Raw genomic sequence first — 24428 nt, 5'->3', positions numbered from 1 at the left:
ATCCAAATTTGTTGAAATACGAGTATAAACTCTAAGCGGGTCCAAAAATCAGACAAAAAAACTTGAGCTTGAGCATTTCTGTGGTGCAAGATTCACTAAATGTGCTCAAAGTGCTTTACAAAGGGTCCCTAGCCAACAGCAGCAGTTAACATATAGACGAGGCATGGCACCTGTTAAGCGATATTGCAAATTTTTTTTTCCGACAGAGGCAACCAGGTACTCATTTTACACCAGAGTACGGTGAGATAATGTGAGTAAAGAGCCTTTTCCAAGGACTCAACCATGCGCTGCCCAGAGCAGGAATCAAACCCTGGACCTTCCGTAGGCGAGTGTCATACCATTAGACCACATAGCCACACACACATTTTTTTAGGTTAATCATCTGAAAAAACATTTTCACACAAGACATAAAGAAAAAAACATTTTAAGAGGTTAAGGCATTGTAGTCAAATCGTTGTAAATTCTGATTTGGCAGCTGAGCTTGAGTTACAAATATTGTAAAGGAAATAATATCATGTGATTTTAGCATCTGGTAAAAAAATAATAAAAAAACAAAAAATAATAATAACAAGAATAATTGCACACGTCATGAGGAGTAAACCCTATGAAAACATATTATGTTGGTGGTGGGATGGGTGAGGGAGGAAGGGAAGGTGGGGGGGGGGGGGGGGGAAGAGATTGGGCTGTTTGTACTGTACTATGTCTTGAAGAGCTGTAATGGCTATTGAGAAGATGTGATTATATCTCTTCTCCAAAGCTCTCTGAATTCAATATAAAGTATTACAATTACTCTTTTATTTGGTTTTGCTGCGGTCTGAACTCTGGGTTTTGAGCCCAAAATGTTCCATGTTAAATATTTCGATCTTTTTCAAGCTGTTAAATTTATTTTCGTTAAAATCAACCACTAACTTTAGTGTTGAGATATTTAAAAATTAACATTCTGACTGTCTAGTTTGAACTAAATTTGATCTCACATCGTATAGTCACACTTCTAAAAGTCACTTCAACTTCAATCATACAAGTTGCCACTATGTGCAGTGAAGATAATCACGACTTTGAGTGGGGTGAGGATTTACTTATCTGAATCAGTGACCAGCTGATTTCTAGCCCCTCATTCTTGTGCCATGACGTAGAAGTAAGACATCTTTTGTAGTTGTTCCAGATGACTATAAAGTGTGTTACTGATGCTTGGATTTGGTGGGAGGAATGTGCATCTCAGGTCTTCAAGAGGTTGACATTCACATTCAAGCAAGTGGTGTGTTACTGTTTCATTGGGGTGTTGAAATAGGGGGCAGGAAGGGGATGTGTCTTTTGTAATTTTGCTTAAATGGCTGTTGAGCGGTATGTGTTGTGTTCTTAGTTCAAAGATGATGTTTGTGGTTTGTGGTGAGGACGGATCGACATACCTAAGCCTTCATTTTGATCTTCTCTATTTTTTTAATTTATGTGTAAGGTCCATGTTCAAATTTCTAAAAACCACAAACAAAATGAATTTGCTAGAAAACAGTTTTGACACGGGTCACAATCTAACCAAGCTGCTCCCATCCCCAAAACATCCCCCAAAGTGGAACTGTATTGAGAACATTGAATATATCCGGATTAAGTACTAATTAGTGACAAGTCTATTTTATTTAGACTGGAATGGAATGGTGAAATGTTGTGTAAACACAATAATAATAATAGTAATAATAATAATAATAATAATAATAATAATAATAATAATAATAATAATAATAATAATAATAATAATAATAATAATAATAATAATAATAATAATATTAATAATAATATTGATAATAATTGGAAACACAGAGCAACAATGTGGTGTATTTTGCATTTGTGAAAGCATGTTGAAAATCTTAATCAAGATTGGTCTATTTACAATTATCTAGAAAACCAAAGAAACTGGTATATGAAAAATAATACTATTATTTTGCAAGGCACACACAATAACACATACAAAAATCATCTCCTATTAGAAACTTCAATTTCATTCCTAAAGACAAACGATGTGGACATTTTGGACTCACCCACCCTTGTCGACAAATCAAGATAAAAAAAGACGTGTAGACAAATGTCACTTCTCTCTTTGTTTGTTTTTAGGTGTTTAACGGTGCGTTCAACACTATTTAGGTCATTTAAGCACCCGTTTCTGGCTTTTATCAATTTTTATCAGCCTTGAGGGGCCATAGCTGCTCAATTGTGTTAATACTGTTGTAATAAGATTTTATAACACCATAATAGTTACATGTTTGTTATTTAAAAATGTTTATATACAATTTCTGCAAGAGTTCACATTCCTGTCATTATGTCACATCTCTAGTAGTGTTTTATACATCGTGTTATGTCGACAAAGGGAAAGCCAGAAACGTCCACATTGTTTGTCGATGTGAATTAATTCGAAGCCTAAATTCTATTTTTTCATTGTTGTTTCCCTCCTCAAGCTTCAAGCAGCATTTTTTGCAGATATTGGAGCATTCCTCCCATCACAAAACTGAACTGTTTGTAGAACAGAAGGGAATCATTTCAGTCCTAACAGTTTACAACATTACACATCACATCCACGGGCCCCAAACTCCGCCACGAAGGGCTGGGTTACTCTTCCTGTCATAGGGAGGGTATCGTGGTGGAACGGCTGTCCTGTTGAAGTTTTCCAGGTGTTTGAGCATGTATACGACGACGTCTGGCATTTTGTCGGACAGGTCATGATGTTCCGTGGGGTCAGCTGTTATGTTGAATAGCCAGACGTTCTTTGTAGTCGAACTGTGGAATTCTGTGGCAAAGAAAAAATAAAATAAAACCTGAAAGTTGTAAGCAAATCGAACTAATTGTTTCCTTAAACTTTTTTTTTTGAAGGCTAATTTTACTGCACATTATAATTATCTATCTTCTACTGGGTTAAGGGTGGTGTGGGTGTTTTTCTGTTGTAGAAATGTCAAGCAATGATGAATATGGTCACTAACTGGATGTGTGACCAGAATATTTTTTAAAAATCGACTCTATCCCTAGCTGTGTACCCTTGAGTAAGGCATTTTACACACATTAGGAAAAGTAAGTGGAGCAGGCCCTTATGTTTGTAATAACAAGAAATAAATAATAATGTGAAGTTGAATGTAAGCTTCAATTTAATTACAATAACAGATCAAATGAACGTTTCGGGTTTCCCCTTTATCAACAAAACAGGATGAATGAAAGAGAGAGAGAGAGAGAGAGAGAGAGAGAGAGAGAGAGAGAGACACAGACACACAGAAAGAGAGAGTGAATGAGAGTGTTACCTGACACAAAATGTAGATCGTGACTGTCATTTTCCGGTGGAGGTACCCAGGACCCATTGCCAGGGTTTCCTGTGATAAGTTTCATGTCCCCAACACGAATAGCCGCACGCACGCGTGTGTCAAATGTGTGGTTGTATAGCTGTTGGCCACTGTGTCGATACAGAATGTCAATGTTGTGTAACAAGACGTGACGCTTGCTTGGGGCACCAGTGCTGTTAATTGAAAGCAATTTTTAAAAAAATTACTTTTTCAATTTCACCAAAAAAAATGACGACGAACAAATAGTTATAGTTTAAAAAAGACTTAATTTATGAGGAAAAGATAAAAAGAAACAAGAAAAATAAATAAAATAAATAAATTATAAAAACAACAAAAAATAAAAATAATAAAACTTCAACTCTTCTTTTTAATCAAGCAGTCTTGGGCAATCCATTCTTTTAAATTGTATCAATTATTTTTTACTTCTTTCTAAAGTCAATTCGTTTATTTTAAAGAGAATTATTCATTTATACGTATCACGTGATCTGGCTATGAAACCGTTCCTTATTTAGATATACATCATATTTCCATTATATAATTTCTTACTGTAAAGTATAAATACGTCAATACAAAATATTTCCTTTTTGGGATGTAATAAAGTATTACTATTATTATTATCATCATCATCATCATCATCATCATCATCATCATCATCATCATCATCATCATCATCATCATCATCATCATCATTATTATTATTATTATTATATATTATAGTAGTAGTAGTAGTAGTAGTAGTAGTAGTAGTAGTAGTAGTAGAAGTAGTAGTAGTAGTAGTAGTAGTAGTAGTAGTAGTAGTAGTAGTATCATTATTATTCTTAATATCATTGTCATTATTATTATTATTATTATTATTATTATTATTATTATTATTATTATTATTATTATTATTATTATTATTATTATTATTGTTGACGGCATCGAGTCAAATTCACACCAACGGGGTGGAACAAGAAAACAAAGGGCGATACCAGTGTTCACTGGCCACAGACCACATCGCCCCCACCATTACAAACCATCACGACCCCCACCCACATACACAACAATTGATTTAAAACCACTATCATTGCCATTGTCGTTATCGTCGTCGTTATTGTCAGCACCACAACCATCGTCACCGCTGTCATCTTCCATATCGTTGCCACCACGACCACCATCACCATCGTCGTTATCACCAGCATCACCACCCCCATCCAATCTTATTACTTTACGGCAACAACGGCGGCGACAACAACAACAACAACAAAGGAGTAGCCTACAGATGACGAAAACAATTTGAAATGTGCTCTCCTGAATGCCGGCTCTGTGCGAAATAAAGCTGTGTTAATAAATGATTTTATCGTCGAAAACAAATTGGATTTATTCTTTATTACAGAGACTTGGCTGACATCTTCTGACACTATAACCATAAACGAGGTAATCCCCAGCGGCTATTCATATCATCAAGAAAATAGAGACCAAAGACGTGGAGGTGGTTTGATGTGTGTTTTTAGAGACCAATTGAATATTATCAAACTAGAAAAACAAAACTACGACTCATTGGAATGCATCGAAATTCACTTTAGTCATAATAACAGACATTTTAACGTCGTAACTATTTACAGACCACCACCATCAACTAAAAACAAGAGCACTAATAAAACTTTTCTAAAAGAATTTGAAGACTTTCTCCACGCAAAAAACACTGAGAATGGAGACATTATTATTCTAGGTGATTTTAATTTTCATCTTGAGATTTCGGACAACTTCACTAAACTTCTAGAAATATTCAATCTCAAACAAAATGTCAAAGGACCAACTCACGAGGGTGGGCACATCCTCGATCTCGTTATCACACGGTCTATCGATACTGCCACTCGTGAGATCAGGATCGGAAGCCCAGACATTTCAGACCACCACCCAGTATTTTTTAAGATCAATGTCCCTGTCCCAATTTCGAATCGGCGTACAGACCGCTATAGAAAAACGAAAGACATAAATCACGCCAAATTACTAGACCAAATTCGGGAGTTGGACATAAATAATAACGTTATACATACACAGAGAAATTAGATCTCCTCTACACAACACTCAATAAGTGTCTGGAAAATCATGCGCCCCTCAAGTCCAGAACGATCGTCCTAAGACCAAATTCCAAATGGTTTACTGCTGAAATCCGAAAGGCCAAACATGACAGACGTCATAAGGAAGGTATTTGGCGTAAGTCTCGACTTGAAATTCACAAGCAAATATATAAAAAAGCCAAAAATTATACCAACCAACTAATAGTCAGTACCAAGCGGCAATATGTGAAGGACACTCTGATAAAAAGCGAACTTGACTCGAAAAAGCTTTATAATACTGTCAAAGAAATGATCACTCCATCGAATACAAATAATCTACCTACAAATACATCTCCAAAAGAACTCTGTGACAAATTCAACACCTTTTTCATTGAGAAAATTTCCAACATCCGACAGGAACTAGACAACGACAGCCCCACAAATCTACATTCCAGCACGACATCACGAGTTGAAACAACAAGCATGACTTCACCAATGAACACAACAACAATGACAAGGCACGTGACATCGCCAGGAAGATCAACATCAACGGAAGAGACACTACAGGAGGACACAACACTTACCTGCACGACACGACCAACTAATTCTATGAACACCCGTTATAAAATGTTAACGTCGTTTGAACCCGTAACAATAGAGGAAGTTAAAAATATTTTGTCAGATATGCCTAATAAATCATGCCGGCTAGATAAAACACCAACTTGGCTCATAAAATCATGTTCAAAGTATCTTGCTCCAGCAATTGCATCTATCGTAAATGAAAGTCTAACGTTGCCCGATTTTCCAAATATGCTGAAACATGCCTTGGTTAGACCCCTGAAGAAAAAAGCAAATCTTGACTGCAATGAGTTAAATAATTTTCGACCTGTGTCAAATTTAAATTTCATTTCAAAATTAATTGAAAAAGTCGTTGCTGCTCGTATTATTAACCATCTAGAGACGAATGCCTTAAATGTTAAATTTCAATCTACCTACAAAGCCTCCCATAGCACGGAAACGGCATTACTTAAAGTTTTTAATGATATTGTAAATGATATAGATAATAAAAGTGCTGCGATGCTTGTTTTACTAGATTTAAGTGCGGCATTCGACACTATCGATCAAAATTTACTTTTGACTAGATTACGTGATCAATTTTATATCAGTGGCACAGCTTTGAACTGGTTAAAGGAATATTTGTTTGAAAGAACTCAGTCAGTAATTATAGAAAACCATGTATCAACTCCATCCATATTAACGTGTGGAGTGCCTCAGGGATCTATTCTCGGCCCCCTCCTTTTTACAATGTATACTGCTCCCCTTTCTCATATGTTATCCACCTTTCCCATTGATTTTCATTTTTATGCTGATGACACTCAGCTGTATACAAAATTCAATAATGATTCAGAGCTGTCATCAGTATCTGTTATGGAAAATTGCATTGCTAACATAAAGGATTGGATGAAACTAAACAAACTTAAATTTAATGATGACAAGACGGAAATGATAATTTTTGGAAATAGGTATCAACTCTCAAAAATATCTACAAATGAGATACTAGTGGGTGAAAACGCTATTAAACCCAGTTCTTGTGTGAGAAATCTTGGGGTGTATTTAGATCAAGGGTTATCCATGGAAGATCATGTTAAAAAAATATGCCAATGTTGTAACTATCACATTAGAAACATTGGAAGAATCAGACATTATATTGACGAAGATATTACAAAGATGCTTGTTAATTCGTTTATTACTAGCAGATTAGATTATTGCAATTCCCTTCTCATTGGCTGTCAAAGTAGATTAATTCATCAACTACAAAAAATTCAAAATAAAGCGGCTAGACTTATAAAATTAACGAAAAAAAGAGATCATATAACACCAGTTCTCCAGGAATTGCACTGGCTTCCTGTGAAGTATAGGATAGAATTTAAAATATTGTGCTATGTTTTTAGATGTCTGGATGGATTGGCACCTGAATATTTGCAGGAACTGATTAAAAAATATGAACCCACTCAAAATTTAAGATCATCTCAGTCCCAACTTCTAAAAGTTACCACCTCAAAATCCACTTTCGGTGAAAAAGCCTTTTCATTCATAGCTCCACGCCTATGGAACGCACTTAGTCCTCGGACAAAGTCCTGTGAAAATTTATCATCTTTCAGGAAATGTCTGAAGACTGAGTTGTTCCGCGAGGCTTATTTTTCATAAAATAGATGTTGCTTTGATTTTTATTTTATTATTATTATTTTTTTTTTTGTATGCATGCTTATTATGTATCATGTAGTGTGCTGATTTTTTCATTTTGTTGTTTTTAAACATTTTTATCTTTATTTTTATTATGTAAAGCGCCGCAGAGCACGATTGACGTGGATGTTTAGGCGCTATATAAATTCATTATTTACTATTTACTATTATTATTAATATTATATACATTTGCAAACATATAGCAAACATAAATTATAGATTTTAGTTGAATTGAAACGAATAAAAGAAAAAAAAAAAAATCAAATGTACCTGATGGTGTCCCATTGGTCATAACCATCAAGCGGTTTTGTCCCATTCAAACTCCCTCCGGCCAGCTTGACCAGTGTGGGGTACCAGTCGGTGACGTGAATCAGCTCCTTGGACACGGTGCCTGGACTCTTGACCAGTGGGCCAGATACGAACCCTATTCCATGGAACCCTCCCTCCCATAAAGATGCTTTCCAGCCTCGGAGAGGAAAGTTGTTTCCTCCTTCGTGAACTTGCCCTCCGTTATCTGTGGCACCAGGTACAAGATATAATTTTACGATGGTGATTTCCATAAAAAGTCACTGCTTAGCGTTTTCAGCTGTCATCAACGGCATTTGTTTGGCAAGCCAAAATGATCAGAAAATTTAATAATTGTCCTTTGGTATTATGTTCACCTTCGGAGTGTTAGGTCCTTCGTTCGAATCTCACTCTGAGTCTTTGTAAAAGTGTCTTTACTCACATTCCGTGATGACAATCAGGTGTAAAACGTGTACCTGGTGGGTAACAGCGTAAATAAAATCTAAAGTTTTAGTTTATTTTTTAATGTTAAAATTATAATGGCTGATGAAAACATTTAAGGCCGACATAATTATCTGACATTTTTTCCTTTCAATTTTCAGTCGTCATATTTATCATACGTTCACGACTCCTAGAGTCCAAAGCTTCAAAAGGTCTATGATTTTCTTTTCTATTTTGATTTTGTTAACACAACTGATATCTCTGATGCAAACTCACCTGTGGAGAATACAAAGACTGTGTTGTCCCATAAGCCCTCGTCTTTCAGAGCCTGGGTCAGATTTCCCACGCCTTCGTCCATCGCAGACACCATACCTGGGAGGAAGACATATAAAAAGGTCAAAATGCACAGACGTTTGTTTTGAAGGGTTTTACTGTGCTTGTAACACATTTAGGTCATTTCAGCGCCAGTAAACAGACAGAAAATAGGATAGTATAAAAAAAAAAGACCAGATTTATAAAATGCAATCGAGAATAAATAAGACAAAGGGGAATGGTTTGTTTTTGTTGGTTTGTTTTTGAGGGTTTTAAGGCGTTTGCAACACATTAAGGTCATATCAGCACCAGTAAAAAGGAAGAAAATGGGATAGTAAAAAGTTCAAGAGTAACAATTTATGCAAACAAGAAAAAGTAAGACAAAGGGGAATTGGTTCAAATAGGGATTGGATGTAGATTCCAAGAGCACACTATCAGTATACTTAGTTTATCCAGGGGTTGCACTGTAATTATAATAATAATCATGAAAATAATAATAATAATAATAATAATAATAATAATAATAATAATAATAATAATAATAATAATAATAATAAGTATAATATAATAATATAATAATAATAATAATATAATAATAATAATAATAATAATAATAATAATAATAATAATAATAATAATAATAATAATAATAATAATAACAACAATAATAATAATAATAGTAATAATAATAATAATGTCAGACCTGCATAGATCCTCCTCTTCCTGTTCTTGATGAATGAATATCGTTCCTCGTACCTTTTAGGGACTTGAAGAGGAGAATGGACAGACTGATATGCCAGATACAGGAACAAAGGCTGACGGGAAACAAACAGAAATTCGTTCTTACTAATATTCTTAATAGTTATCGAATTATTTAAATCTATGTGTTTGTTTTGGGAAAAAAAAATATATATAGTTTAAGTGAAAAGTTTAAAAAATAAATTCACATGTCCAAGGAAAGCTGGTGTGTTTATTATATGGAAAAGCACAAATTTCATTCAAAGGCCAATGGTGTAATTTTTGCCACTAAAATAATTATACTCATACAAAGATTGTGACATCGAAATTCACTCATTTTTTTTTGTACAGTCCCTTTACTGTTCTCAGATTTCGTGTTTTATGTGGCAATGCATAGCGTGTTCATTCAGAAATTCACTGGCAGTAGAGAATCTATCAATTTGCGACTATAAATTCTTAAAGTCATTTTCATTCAAAATGAATAATACTTCTTAAAACATCAAGAGAGCAAAGAGTATAAATGTTTTTTGGGTAAAAGTTGAAAAACCAAATAACTTGAGCTTTTATACAGAGCAATGTCCACTTAACATGTTCAAAATACTTTAAAGGGATCTCTAGCCAGCAGCAACACTTAGCATGTAGGATGAGACATGACGCCTGTCAGGTGATATTACAATTTTTCCAGTCAAGGTCAACGCTGTTTACGGTCAGGTAATCATTTTAAACCTGAGTATGGTGAGAGAATGTGAGCAAAGAGCCTTTTCCAAGGACTTAACCATGCACTGCTCAGAGCGGGACTCGAACCCAGAACCTTCATATCCGAAGGCGATTGTCATACCACAAGACCACATAGCCACACTATTAGGCTATTCAAAAAAAAAAAAAGTTCTTTAGAGGCATGAGGTTTATTTAGTTGGAGTTTATCCAAGTCTCTAAGCATTAAACAGACCATAACATGCCTGCTACCTCGTGGACAGGACGCAAGTTTATCCCAAAGTATTTTCCTTCATATCTACCAGACCAAGCTGGGTTATTGCTGGGTGGACAAAGATAACAAAAAAAAAACAAACCTGAATTGCACCTGGGATCTATTTCTGTCCAATTGCCCGTGAAGTAAGAGCTTGCTATACTGACTGAGCTATTAGGACCCTATTCTAATATATCACTGCCACATTATTGTGTAAAACTTAACACACGGGCAGACTGGTCTACCTGAAAATCTAAAAATTCGTAATCTTTAAGAGATATAAATTGTAGTCACTATAGATAACTTTAAAAATCAACAATTTACTATCCCAAAGAATAAATAACACTTCAAAATCATTAGAATTAAGTAGTCTGGCATCAACTTTCATTTTCAATAAATTTCAATCCTAGAGATGCTCACCAAGTTGTGAAAACGGAGTCAAAATTCATTCAAAGATTCATTGTAACTACGCCACTACCACATTATCTCATTCATCTGTGGTGTTTCAATCATCCTGTTTTTTTTATAAAGGGGAAACCCGAAACGTTCATTTGATCTGTTTTTGTAATTTAATTGAAGCTTACATTCAATTTCACATAATTATTTATTTCTTGGAGCTTCGAGCAGCAACATTTACATCAAGAGAAAAAATAAAAACTCACTTTGCTTTTGTCGTGCTCTTTGACACGTTGGATGGCTTTTTGGGTGAATAGATGGGCCGAGTAGTGATGGGACTGATTGAAGTCAGGCTTGTCCTGGTCGTGTAAATCCAAGTATTCCTTGCCATTGAGGAAACTCCTTTTATGTGTGTAGTATTCCTCACTGCCAGTCAGATAACCTGAGGAAGATTGCAATGTGTAATTTGAATAGGAATTGTACTGTATAATAATAATGGAAATAAAAATAAATAAATAATAATAATAATAATAATAATAATAATAATAATAATAATAATAATAATAATAATAATAATAATAATAATAATAATAATAATAATAATAATAATTATAATAATAATAATAATAATAATAATAATAATAGGCCTAATAATAATAATAATAATAATAATAATAATAATAATAATAATAATAATAATAATATAATAATAATAATAATAATAATAATTGATAATCTTAATAGAAATAACAAGACCCTCCAAATTAAGTTTAACAGCGATGCATGTCTTTTTTAAATAGAAAAATGGAGAAGACTTTTCAAATAAGAATCCTGGCATTTTAAATGTGTGAGAACAATATATAAAATAAAATAAAAATATCTGACCTAAAGATAAAAAAAACACAAAAAACAACGCACCTCCCCCCCCCCCCCCCCCCCACCCATAATATAAACACAACAAAAAATTAGAGTATTTATATAGCGTAATATCCATCAAACATGCTCAAATTGCTTTACAAAGATAAGAAAATGCTCATTGCCATCTCCAAATAATCAATTCCTGACTTAAACTGGAATATAAATGAATATAAAAATTGGCATATTCTAAGTAATCTGAAAACGTAATAAATTATAGCAGTCATTGATCTTTTGCCATATTCTAAACAATCTGACAACATGAATGGCATATTCTAAGCAATCTGATAACGTAATAAATTATAGCAGTCATTGATCTTTTGCCATATTCTAAACAATCTGACAACATGAATGGCATATTCTAAGTAATCTGAAAACGTAATAAATTATAGCAGTCATTGATCTTTTGCCATATTCTAAACAATCTGACAACATGAATGGCATATTCTAAGTAATCTGAAAACGTAATAAATTATAGCAGTCATTGATCTTTTGCCATATTCTAAACAATCTGACAACATGAATGGCATATTCTAAGTAATCTGAAAACGTAATAAATTATAGCAGTCATTGATCTTTTGCCATATTCTAAACAATCTGACAACATGAATGGCATATTCTAAGTAATCTGAAAACGTAATAAATTATAGCAGTCATTGATCTTTTGCCATATTCTAAACAATCTGACAACATGAATGGCATATTCTAAGTAATCTGAAAACGTAATAAATTATAGCAGTCATTGATCTTTTGCCATATTCTAAACAATCTGACAACATGAATGGCATATTCTAAGTAATCTGAAAACGTAATAAATTATAGCAGTCATTGATCTTTTGCCATATTCTAAACAATCTGACAACATGAATGGCATATTCTAAGTAATCTGAAAACGTAATAAATTATAGCAGTCATTGATCTTTTGCCATATTCTAAACAATCTGACAACATGAATGGCATATTCTAAGTAATCTGAAAACGTAATAAATTATAGCAGTCATTGATCTTTTGCCATATTCTAAACAATCTGACAACATGAATGGCATATTCTAAGTAATCTGAAAACGTAATAAATTATAGCAGTCATTGATCTTTTGCCATATTCTAAACAATCTGACAACATGAATGGCATATTCTAAGTAATCTGAAAACGTAATAAATTATAGCAGTCATTGATCTTTTGCCATATTCTAAACAATCTGACAACATGAATGGCATATTCTAAGTAATCTGAAAACGTAATAAATTATAGCAGTCATTGATCTTTTGCCATATTCTAAACAATCTGACAACATGAATGGCATATTCTAAGTAATCTGAAAACGTAATAAATTATAGCAGTCATTGATCTTTTGCCATATTCTAAACAATCTGACAACATGAATGGCATATTCTAAGTAATCTGAAAACGTAATAAATTATAGCAGTCATTGATCTTTTGCCATATTCTAAACAATCTGACAACATGAATGGCATATTCTAAGTAATCTGAAAACGTAATAAATTATAGCAGTCATTGATCTTTTGCCATATTCTAAACAATCTGACAACATGAATGGCATATTCTAAGTAATCTGAAAACGTAATAAATTATAGCAGTCATTGATCTTTTGCCATATTCTAAACAATCTGACAACATGAATGGCATATTCTAAGTAATCTGAAAACGTAATAAATTATAGCAGTCATTGATCTTTTGCCATATTCTAAACAATCTGACAACATGAATGGCATATTCTAAGTAATCTGAAAACGTAATAAATTATAGCAGTCATTGATCTTTTGCCATATTCTAAACAATCTGACAACATGAATGGCATATTCTAAGCAATCTGATAATGTGATAAGATAATGTGGTAAAGTAATTTTTTGGCATAATTTATGTAATCTGACAACCTGAAAAGTATTACAGTAATTGATATTTTTGGCATATTCTAAGCAGTTTGACAACGTGATAAAGCATTGCAGTAACTGATTTGAAACGAAATAAAAATGCCAGTTATGCTTGTAAAATATAGGATATTGGGAATTAATGTGTGATTGTCATTTCATTTTTAAAATATACAAAACTTGTGATAGAAATAAATAAAGTCTGTCTCTGATAAAAGGAACATGCTAGCCATTGTCTTGAAAACTACGCTAAAATAAAGAATAAAGAAAGAAAGAACTAAAATCACTCTAACTGCACCACTGTGATTGTATTGCTGGGTTTGTTACACCTGATGGAACGTATTGGCCAAAGACTACCATTTCTTACCAGCCATATACAATTTACAGATATCGAGATTAACTAAAGGTCCATAGTCGTTATGGCTGAGCAGGAATATATTAGGCAAGTCCTAGGCAGTTTTTCCAGAGAAAAGCTGTCATTTTTGTGCAGCTATGTGGTCTAGTGGTATGACACTAACTTGGATCGGAAGGTCCTGGGTTCGAGCCTCGTGCTCTGCACATAGTTGAGTCCTTGGAAACGGCTATTCAAATTCTCTCACCGTACTCAGGTGTAAAATGAGTACCTGGCTGTTAACAGCATTGTTTTTTGTTTGTTTGTTTGTTGCTTTAGGTCTCTTCCAACACAATTGAGGTTATATGAGAGACCGCTGAAACAAAAAAAAACAAGCAATCTAACAAAAATAGTACAAATGTAAATCAAAATCATAACCTAAAGATATCATAAGCTAAATTATAAATAACCAAGAACAAACAGGCAGAAGATTTACAGAAAAAAAAATATCCCCTGTCAAAAATACAATCACAAACCAAAGAAGCAGGATAGGCTAGTAAAGAGAAGAAGAAACGACATCACTATCGGATCGTACACCCATGCGAACATCATAGGTATATGATTCAAGGGTGATGCTCCCATCCAACCACCCGCGTTAACAGCATTGTCTCTATCAGAAAAAATTGTAACATCGCATAACAGGCATCATGTCCCGTCATACATGTTAAGTATTGCTGTTGGCCAGGGACCCCTTGTAAAGTGCCTTGAGCACGTTTAGTTGATATTGCGCTATGTAAAAGCTCAAAAGCTCAACTTTTTAACAAAATGGAAAAATCATCAACTTACATTCCATGTCCAGCGCCAGAAAAAGTACGAAGATGGTATAATCAAATGATTGTAAATATGTGGCGTCCTACCCTAAGACGTGACCAAGGACATAAACAATAGAATCTTTTATGCAGCACAATATCAACACAGCTCGGATGACAGAGCACTCATGACACACACAAAGGGACTGACGTCAATCCCCAGTGAAGTGGAGATTTTTTTATGACACCCCTGTCCACCCAGCAGTGATTGGGTAGCTGGGTCTGATTGATCTGGCAGAAAGTACTTTGCGATAGACTATTGTCCTATCCAAAGTTTAGCAGGCAATTGGTATTGTACATTTCATGCCATAGAAAGCGGGATAAAACCCACCTCCATGGGCCAAATGGCTGTAAAAAAGGAATACTTATGTCTGCCATCACATTTTTGTTCTGTTTGTTTTTTTAAATTTTGTTTTTTTTTCTTTTCACTGATGTCAGTCGCATCAAAAAACAAAAATATTCTCTACAAGGCTATCTTGTTTACGTATATTTCAATATTCACATTGGAACGTTAAAGCAAAAGGAGAAAACAATGGGAGATAAAAATTGCTAAATGACGGTTTTACGGGAAAATAGTGAATAGAAAAATAACTGTTTCACACTTCAATGAATTTGTATTTAAAAACAATACAAAACAAAATAAACAATGCCTGTTAGAGTTAGCGATAATAAAATGCTACAACATGCTGCACTAAAATAAAAACATCAAAAAATCGTGATAAAAAAATGATATGCACGTTTATCGCACAGCTGTGGTTTAAATTGTCATGCATTAAGCTTTACAATGTTGAATTCTTTAATGGAGAAGAAAAAAATGTTTATTGGAAACGGTAATTATCATATTTTTATTATAACTTAAATGAAAACTAAAAGCTCACCGTTAAATTAGTGTATAATTGGGAGAAAATATAGGCTGTGGAAGTAAAGGAGCAGGAGTGTTTTTATATCCCAGAGAGAGAGAGAGAGAGAGAGAGAGAGAGAGAGAGAGAGAGAGAGAGAGAGAGAGAGAGAGAGAAAGAGAGAAGAGAGAGAGAGAGAGAGAAGAGAGAGAGAGAGAGAGAGAGAGAGAGAGAGAGAGAGAGAGAGAGAGAGAGAGAGAGAGAGAGAGAGAGAGATTAGGAATCTGAAATAAAATCAGTCGCAATGTTAAAAAGAATATTGAAAATTTAACAAATCATATTTTTATTATAACTTAAATGAAAATTAAAAGCTCACCGTTAAATTAGTGTATAATTGGGAGAAAATATAGGCTGTGGAAGTAAAGGAGCAGGAGTGTTTTTATATGCACAGAGAGAGAGAGAGAGAGAGAGAGAGAGAGAGAGGGCGAGAGAGAGGGAGAGAGAGAGAGAAAGAGAGAGAGAGAGAGAGAGAGAGAGGGAGAGAGAGAGAGAGAGAGAGAGAGAGAGAGAGAGAGCGAGAGAGAGAGAGAGAGAGAGAGAGAGTTTGAGAATTTATATCGTTGGTAAGTATAGGAAATCTAAATGTTTGTTTGCTTTTGACGAGCATGCTTTGTTGTGTGGAACTGTGTAATGTGTTGTATACGATGGTGGTGGAACACTTTCAAAGGCGTGTAGTGTGATAGATATTGGTTGTCTAAGGGTTATGAGTGTCATGACAGTACCATATAAATGTGTAGACATTCTCCTTATTTACTCGAGCTGTCATATAGCGCAATATCCACTAAACATGCTAAAAAAGCTTTACAAGGGGTCCCTGACCAACAGCAACATATAACATTTAGAATGAGACATGACGCCAGTTAGGCGATATTAAAATTTTTCGGACAGAGACAACGCTGTTAAAGACCATTTTACTCATTTTACACCCACGTACGGTGAGAGAATGTGAGTAAAGAGCCTTTTCCAACAACTCAACTATGCACCGAGCAAGGCTCGAACCCAGGACCTTCCAATCCGAAAGTGAGTGTCATACCACTAGACCACATAGCCGCTTATATCAGTCATCATGTCAACACTCGTGAAATGTTGAATACAGTGATAAATATAAAGCAAAATTTTAAGCAAGCAACTATAAGGAATCTCTGTATCAATTTTGTCATATTAAATTGTCTACTTTAATCACATAACTACAAATGCCACTCCAGCTACAACATGTGTGAAGACTTGACATGTTGTTACAATAATAAAGGCCATCCTTGAAATTTGTCTTTTCAAACTCCTCTTAACCCTCTCCTTACCACCTATTGGAAAATCGTCACATTTGTTACGATGCCACCACCGTCTCTTTTCTCATCCAGATTTCATGTCTTTTTGCTATAGCTATAAAAACTTGACATTCTGTAATAGAGCCCGTATTGGCGAACAATAATATGTATAGAATGTTCTTTTTGCTTTTCTGTTTGAGTAAGAAATGTCTGTTTCTGTGTTGGGTGGGCGTGAAGATTTGGGAAAAATTCTGAAAATGGCTGGTAAAGAGAGGGTTAATCATAAATTATTTCTACATCACGACATGTGGTTTAAAAGAAAAACAACATGAATTTACAAATTCAATGCTTCTTTATTTAGTTCCCATATGACCACACCCATATCCCCCCTGAACCAATTCTGCTCTTCCGTTCAATACAATCAATGAAGTGTGGACTTAATCTGAAAAATGGGTGCAAATAAAAGGAAACGGAAAGTAAAGGGGCACAACCTTCTGCCCTGAGTGTAAAGGAAAAAAGAAAAGAAAAAGAAAGAAAGAAAAGATTTCTCACCATAGTAGGAATCAAATCCGCGATTCCAGGGTAAATATTCATCTTTGTAGAATCCTAAATGCCATTTTCCTACCATGTGAGTTGAATACCCGCATTCTTTCATTTTCTCGGCCATGATGGGACTATCTGTCGGCAATGCATTCGGCTGCTCTGGCCAAATTATGCCGTGTTGTAAACCAGTGTGGATCTTTAAAGGATTAAAGACAGGGGAAGCAAACACAAATACGACTGCAGCAATCTATTAAAATCATTAAAAAGTTTGCATGCATTTATAAAATACACAGATGTCACATATTCTCACCATAGTAGGAATCAAAGCCACGATTCCAGGGTAAATATTCATCTTTGTAGAATCCTAAATGCCATTTTCCTACCATGTGTGTAGAGTAACCGCATTCTTTCATTTTCTCTGCCATGATTGGACTATCTGTCGGCAATGCATTTGGTTGTTCAGCCCAAATTATACTGTGTTGTAAACCAGTGTGGATCTTTCAAAAAGTAAACAGGGGTAAGTGTGTGTCAATAATTTAAAACAAATGAAAGAAAAATTAATAGCTGTTATTCCTTTTAACTAGCAGCTCGTATAACAGGGAAAGGGATTCTTGTTGATATATTAGTATTAATAATTCTATGATCTAAAGAATTTTTTTTAAACTTTTGAATTTCAATTAAAATCAAAGCAAAGCATTGTGATATTTGAGAAAATCAATAAAATATTTCAAAATCCAACATTGCAAACAAGAATATTCGAAAAAAGCCTGTTGCACATAACAAATGTTTGAAAGAAGATTTTAGTGCCGTATATATATAGATCTGAAAAGATTTGCGTGATACAGCACCCTTTAATGCAGATTTGAAAAATACCAGATTAAAAAAATAAAAGAATAAAAATTAAAAAAAAAAAAACCTTCCTTGACTGAGGATCAAAACTCAGACCTTGTTATTTGGAGTAAATGTCATGAGGAACCTTTGAATTGAGATCAAGTACAACTTTGTTAGATAAAGAAAGGAATGCCTTTGCAAGAAGGTGCCTGCAATTACAGATTTGGTATAAAGAGAATTGTTTGTCAACACTCAATGCATGTATTGATTATTCATTCTGTGTCAAGCTAAAAGGGGAAAGAAATAAAATGTTTGACATGAGATATGACCTTGCTACAAGCTTGTCAACTAATAGCAATTGTGTGAATTTCATTATCTATCATTATTATTTTATTATTATTTTTTTTGGATAATATTTATGAAGTTTTATTATGCCACAGCTGGAGTCTACGATGTAACTGACCACTAATATTTCCAATTTACAGAAAACCTGTAAAAGTACATAATATATCGTTAAGTCATGGCCATCCCTCCTTTAAGCTTTGGAACGGATGTAAAGTGGGTTTGAAGTACTGAGTAGTCTGTAAGGATTTCCATCACATCACCTCTCTTCTCATTAACTGAACCGAAATTCAAAATTTCGGGGAGAAATAGACTTTCAGTTTAAAAGGTCAAAAAGTTTGGATTTTGTCTGTAAAAGTGGCAGATCCATCCCGTCTTGTGAAATTCATCGTTTCTCTGGAACAATCATGTGCCTTTGTCAACAATCATGTGCCTTTCAACAATCATGTGCCTTTTGTCAACAATCATGTGCCTTTTGTCAACAATCATGTGCCTTTTGTCAACAACCATGTGCCTTTTGTCAACAATCATGTGCCGTCAACAATCATGTGCCTTTTGTCAACAATCATGTGCCTTTTGTCAACAATCATGTGACCTTTGTCAACAATCATGTGCCTTTTGTCAATAATCATGTGTCTTTTGTCAACAATCATGTGCCTTTGTCAACAATCATGTGCCTTTTGTCAACAATCACGTGCCCTTTGTCAACAATCACGTGCCTTTTGTCAACAATCATGTGCCTTTTGTCAACAATCATGTGCCTTTTGTCAACAATCATGTGCCTTTTGTCAACAATCATGTGACCTTTGTCAACAATCATGTGCCTTTTGTCAACAATCATGTGCCTTTTGTCAACAATCATGTGCCTTTTATCAACAATCATGTGCCTTTTGTCAATAATCATGTGCCTTTTGTCAACAATCATGTACCTTTTGTCAACAATCATGTGCCTTTTGTCAACAATCATGTGCCTTTTGTCAACAATCATGTGCCTTTTGTCAACAATCATGTGCCTTTTGTCAACAATCATGTGCCTTTGTCAACAATCCGGATTTGACAAGGAACCAAATGCGATGCCACCACTGTCAATGAAATAAAGAATACAGCAGAAAGTGGAAAATGTCCCATCCAAAGGGTAGAAAGCAATTGTTTGTGTCTGTTTAACAATACAAAAAAAACCTGGGATTATCTCTGGCTACAAGGGCTTTATGGTTATGAAGAACCATTGAATGGACTCATCAATCGGACATTTGGATTCACCATCAGCAACTTTGACATTACGAGTAAGAGAACACCTGAAATGACTCACCTGGTATCTCCCAGACATTAATTGACTCCGAGTCGGAGTACAAATAGGCTGGACATAGTAATTCTCAAGCTTCACACCTGAACCTGCCAGCTGAACAAAAGTTTAAAAGAACAAAAATTCAATATTAAATAAATAAATAAATAAATAAATAAATAAATAAATAAATTAATAATTAATTAATAATTAATAATAATAATAATAATAATAATAATAATAATAATAATAATAATAATAATAATAATAATAATAATAATAATAATAACAATAGTAATAAAAATAATATTAATAATAACAACACTAATAATGATAATAATAACAATATTTTATTTCTAAGCTTTATGTGCTTCACGGTATTATTTCTCATACATAATAACAAAGAAGATTGAATTTAAGTAAAGATTGGATTGAAGCAAAACCTTAACCTCACCGACAACCAAACGACAGTGACACATCTTGTTTGTCACATACTATGTGAATATATTACTTACTTACTATCCAGTGTCATCCTCATTAATTTTGGCTGCCCGCACTCTGCAATGTGAACATTGCATATGACAAACCCTAGATAAACGATACCCAGATCTCTTACCTTGTCTAGGTGAGATCTCTTACCTTGTCTAGGTGAGGAGTCTTGATAACCGATCCATGATAGCCGATGTCATTAAAGCCGTAGTCATCGGCCAACACAAAGACAATGTTAGGCTGCTTGGCACCCTGTGCTATGGCTGAATAAACGGCTAGAAATGCCCAGCAAAACAAGGTGAAAGATTGTTTCTTGTTGGCAGCCATAACTGCACCTTAAAATAGAAATAGGAAAAAAATACATGGAATACAAAGATGAATCATGGGTGTCAAATCGGAATTTTTAAAAAAGGAGGAATATTTCACGGCTTTTGATGGAGAAAAATACAAATATATTATTTTATAGGAGGCAGGGCGTTGTTACAAAAGCTAAGGACAAGCCGCAACAGAATGTTTTCCCCAAATAAAGCACTTACTCTGTTTTCCTTCCTTGTCATTGTTTCCATCCTCAAAGTGAGTTAAAAGTTCTACAATCTTTTCGTTTCTCATAATCTCGAACTGATTTCTCTCTTTTAAAATGTTTTTCAAAGTCAGGTCCTCACGAACAAAAGAATGAAAAAGATCAGACAGGCATCCTCCATGTTCCAATAGAAAATACATCATCTGTGAGGCACAACTCACTTGGCAGGCTTGTGAATTTTATCTCTATAATGTCATATATTTTATGGAGGACACGCCATTGGTCGGATGACTACTTTAAAAATAGCAAATGACTTGAAATAGCGGAAATCTATTATATAGCCAAAGTTTGGACCCATTCAATGAATTTAAAGGAAGATAAGGCAGAGGACATTTATAACTGTAGTTGTTGTTTAGAGCAATACGATCCATGGAGGTAGAGCTTATCTCTCTGTTATGTCCTTACATTACATACGAGAATAAATGCTTTCGACCCTTACAGGATGTTGACCTATTGCACAGTAATTTCTGCTAGATCCAAATATCGAACTGAGACCCAGCTATCTTGTTACTATTACTACTAGACGGACAGAGATAAAAAATTATTTCGGGTGAGAGCAAAATAAAAACGCAGGTTGTAAAAGGGTTAATCATTAATCAAATTTGCGAACAGCCCGGCAACATTTTCTTAAGTGACACATGCCTTAATAAAATTAAAATACAGTATTTGATATTTTATATAGCTATAGACACCTAGTGCAAGGAAACATAAACATGCCCCTCAGACTGTCGTTCAAAAGTAAACAATGGCAGTTAGTGTTAAACTACACAGTACTACCATTGACGCATGCAATAGTAAAATACTCACTAGTTCTACACGCTTGATCAATCGTATCATTACAGACAACTAACTATATGTAACTTTTATCATTTATATTCTGATTGAATGAGTCTAGTCAGAACAAATCACAGGAATAGCGGTTGGAAAATAAGAACAAAGAAAGAGCAAAGTGATGTCAACTTCCTTCAATCTATTGTTTGTAAACAACCAGCTATATTTGTCAGAGAGGGCTTGAAGGTGTGTCACAAATCCAGTGTTTTGATTCATCAAAAATCTACTGGTTAATTGTTTTTAACGACGGATATGGATATTGCCATCGTCCGTGTTGTCATTTGTTTGTAGTAGATAGGAAAATGTACAAATTATGGCTGACTTCTGATTTCTATTCCAGCACTGCTTGACCGGCATATTCCTTTGAAATCACAGTGTTCCACAGAGTTCATTATAAATCAAGTGCATTAAAAAAATATTTATCTTTGTTTTCAAAATAAGCAAAACAGGGTACTTTCATAAAAAAGTGGTCTCTGCTGAGCAAAGTAATTTTACTATATTTTGACAAGTGACAAGGTTGCACATTGGATTTTTTGTAGATCTTTTCTTCTGCTTCTTTCAGAGATGGGGACTTTTTAACATTTTCAAAAACATAAAATCAGGATGGGGTGGGGGTGGGGGTGGGGGTGGACTACCGATCCCGAGTCATATTTTTACTATGATTGACAGGTGTCAAATTATGACATTTGGGATCTTCCGAAATATGGGTTCATCCAACGTAATGGGAAAGTTGCCGTTTGCCGGCTTTTCCTCTTGATAACCCATTATTCTTCATTTGTTCAATAATCATTTTCACACCCTTTGGCACAGTGTCCCACAATTGCGTGCACTTCAATTAACAAATCACAAAATACTTAGGTAATACAATATTCGAAAATATAATGTATTTATTTCAAATTCCGTGCTTTGCTCCTGTATGCTAATTTATCGCAAAAGTAACCGTTTTAATGCATTTCTATTGTGATGGCAATGTACCGACGTGTGCATATTAGCAGGTCTGATAACCGAACGCAATTATGGGCTTGGTTTAACATTGAATTTTGAATGGGCAATATTTTGCATTACCATTATGACAAAATTACGAATTACCATTACGAAAGTACCCAAAACAGAGCTTGCAAATCAGTAATCAGACGAGCCTGCTCAGCCTGTCTGTCAAGTTTGGTTCATTTTACTCTACTAAACATAAAAAACTGGAATGCTCATTCCTCTATATCATTTATGTAAATCCGACTCGACATCTACTTATTAAATATAAGTAGGATATCTAGAGATAAACCCAGATAAATTTAATCTTCTTAACAGTCAACAAAGTCAAAGTGGGTGTGTTATCTCTATATTGAAGTTGAGTCGTCTCTCTTTCGGCTTTCGACTATGACGACACATTTAAATGGACAGGGCCCAGTTAAAGGAATTGAAAAAGACATTACTTTAAGTGCAACTTACAACTTATATGTATGACAAGTCCGGAATCCAATATCAACAAATGATTGTGGAATTTATTTCAAACTCGATTGGTGCGGTTTCTTATTCAGAGTCAGAGGGGAGGTGATCTGGAGCGATTTGACCCATCTCGGATCTCGAGTCCTCAAGTTTGAGAATTGAGAATCATAGTCATATGACTTAATCACATGACAGACATACAAAAGAAAACAAGAGAAAAAGAAGGTTGGGGGCGGGGAGTAAGGGGGAGGAGCATATATCGATATTAATTAAGTTTCTTTTGATAATCATAATCTGAAATATCGAATTGGACAGAAACCGTTGTTAAATGATTTAAATTAATTTGTTTATAATCTATTTATATTTTAAATGTACCTTTTTGTCTTTTTGCCACCCAAAATCCCCTCTTGTAAACTTACCTTTTTTACCTATTCATTTATTTCACATTCTAACTTTAGTCATGACTCCTCATTCAATGTTTACAAAAGCGATTCATTTGTTCATTCAATTATTTTTTGATCGTTGTGTTTTTAAACATGGTAAAACTTTTCACAGGTCAACAGAAATAATCTAAGAATTGCGCGGCTTAATGGTTTAGTGGTTAGCATTTGACTTGATACCTTTGGTAGTTCCTGGTTCGAGTCCCATTTGTGCGGGGAGAAGTTAAGTCCTTCGAAAAGGCCCTTCATTCACATTTTCTTATCATACTTAGGTGTAAAATGAGTACCTGGTCGGTAAGAGTGCTGGCTCTGAAATAGAAATGTAACGGCGATTTAACTGGTAACATGTCTTGTCCTACATCTTACATGTTATTGGGACCCCTTGTAAAGACTTGAGCATTTATATAGAGCAATATCCACTAAACGTGGGTCCCCGGCCAACAGCAACACTTAAAATATCACAATATTTTCCGACACAGACAACACTGTCAGCGACCAGGTACTCATTATTCACCTGAGTACGGTGAGAGAATGTGAGTAAGGAGCCTCTTTTCAAGGATTCAACTATGCACCGCTTAGAGCGGGACTCGAGCCCACAACCTTCCGATCCGAAGGCGAGTGTCATACCACTGAACCACATAGCTGCAAATAAAAAACACGTTGGGCTTATCTAAAGGAAATTGTGCAATATAAAAGCTCTTTAAAAAAAATAATTTCGTGCATCATATCCAGTAGCTTG

General features: G+C 34.5%; 1 protein-coding gene across 2 annotated transcripts; it reads right to left on the bottom strand.

Moving 5' to 3' along the window:
• Positions 1-1802: 1802 nt before the first annotated feature.
• On the bottom strand, positions 1803-23426 carry LOC144970037 (arylsulfatase B-like). Of its 2 annotated transcripts, none has more exons than XM_078909225.1 (10): positions 23253-23422; positions 20546-20730; positions 19934-20023; positions 17461-17647; positions 11006-11181; positions 9342-9453; positions 8603-8698; positions 7871-8114; positions 3276-3487; positions 1803-2773 (listed from the first exon to the last, which is right to left on the bottom strand). In XM_078909225.1, exons 2-10 carry the CDS (start codon positions 20720-20722, stop codon positions 2556-2558), a joined length of 1512 nt encoding a protein of 503 aa, XP_078765351.1. In that variant the 5' UTR covers positions 20723-20730; positions 23253-23422; the 3' UTR covers positions 1803-2555. The 2 variants fall into 2 exon arrangements, with proteins under 2 accessions (XP_078765351.1, XP_078765352.1); XM_078909226.1 differs by lacking the exon at positions 17461-17647 and adding an exon at positions 17762-17948 and having other exon boundaries at positions 2158-2773; positions 23253-23426.
• Between the last annotated feature and the right edge of the window lie 1002 nt (positions 23427-24428).

Source organism: Berghia stephanieae, chromosome 4, assembly GCF_034508935.2.
Source record: "Berghia stephanieae isolate SIO BIC M18660-M18661 chromosome 4, UCSD_Bste_1.3, whole genome shotgun sequence".
Classification (NCBI taxonomy): Eukaryota; Metazoa; Mollusca; class Gastropoda; order Nudibranchia; family Aeolidiidae; genus Berghia; species Berghia stephanieae.
This window is presented reverse-complemented; position numbering and strand designations above follow the sequence as displayed.

Coding starts and splice junctions, on each gene's coding strand:
- LOC144970037 (XM_078909226.1), bottom strand. CDS start 20,722: ATGGCTGCCAACAAGAAACAATCTTTCACCTTGTTTTGCTGGGCATTT. Junction 17,949..19,933: donor TAATGTCTGGGAGATACCAG/GTGAGTCATTTC, acceptor ACTTTTTGAAAG/ATCCACACTGGTTTACAACA. Junction 8,115..8,602: donor AGTCTTTGTATTCTCCACAG/GTGAGTTTGCAT, acceptor CTGGTGCCACAG/ATAACGGAGGGCAAGTTCAC.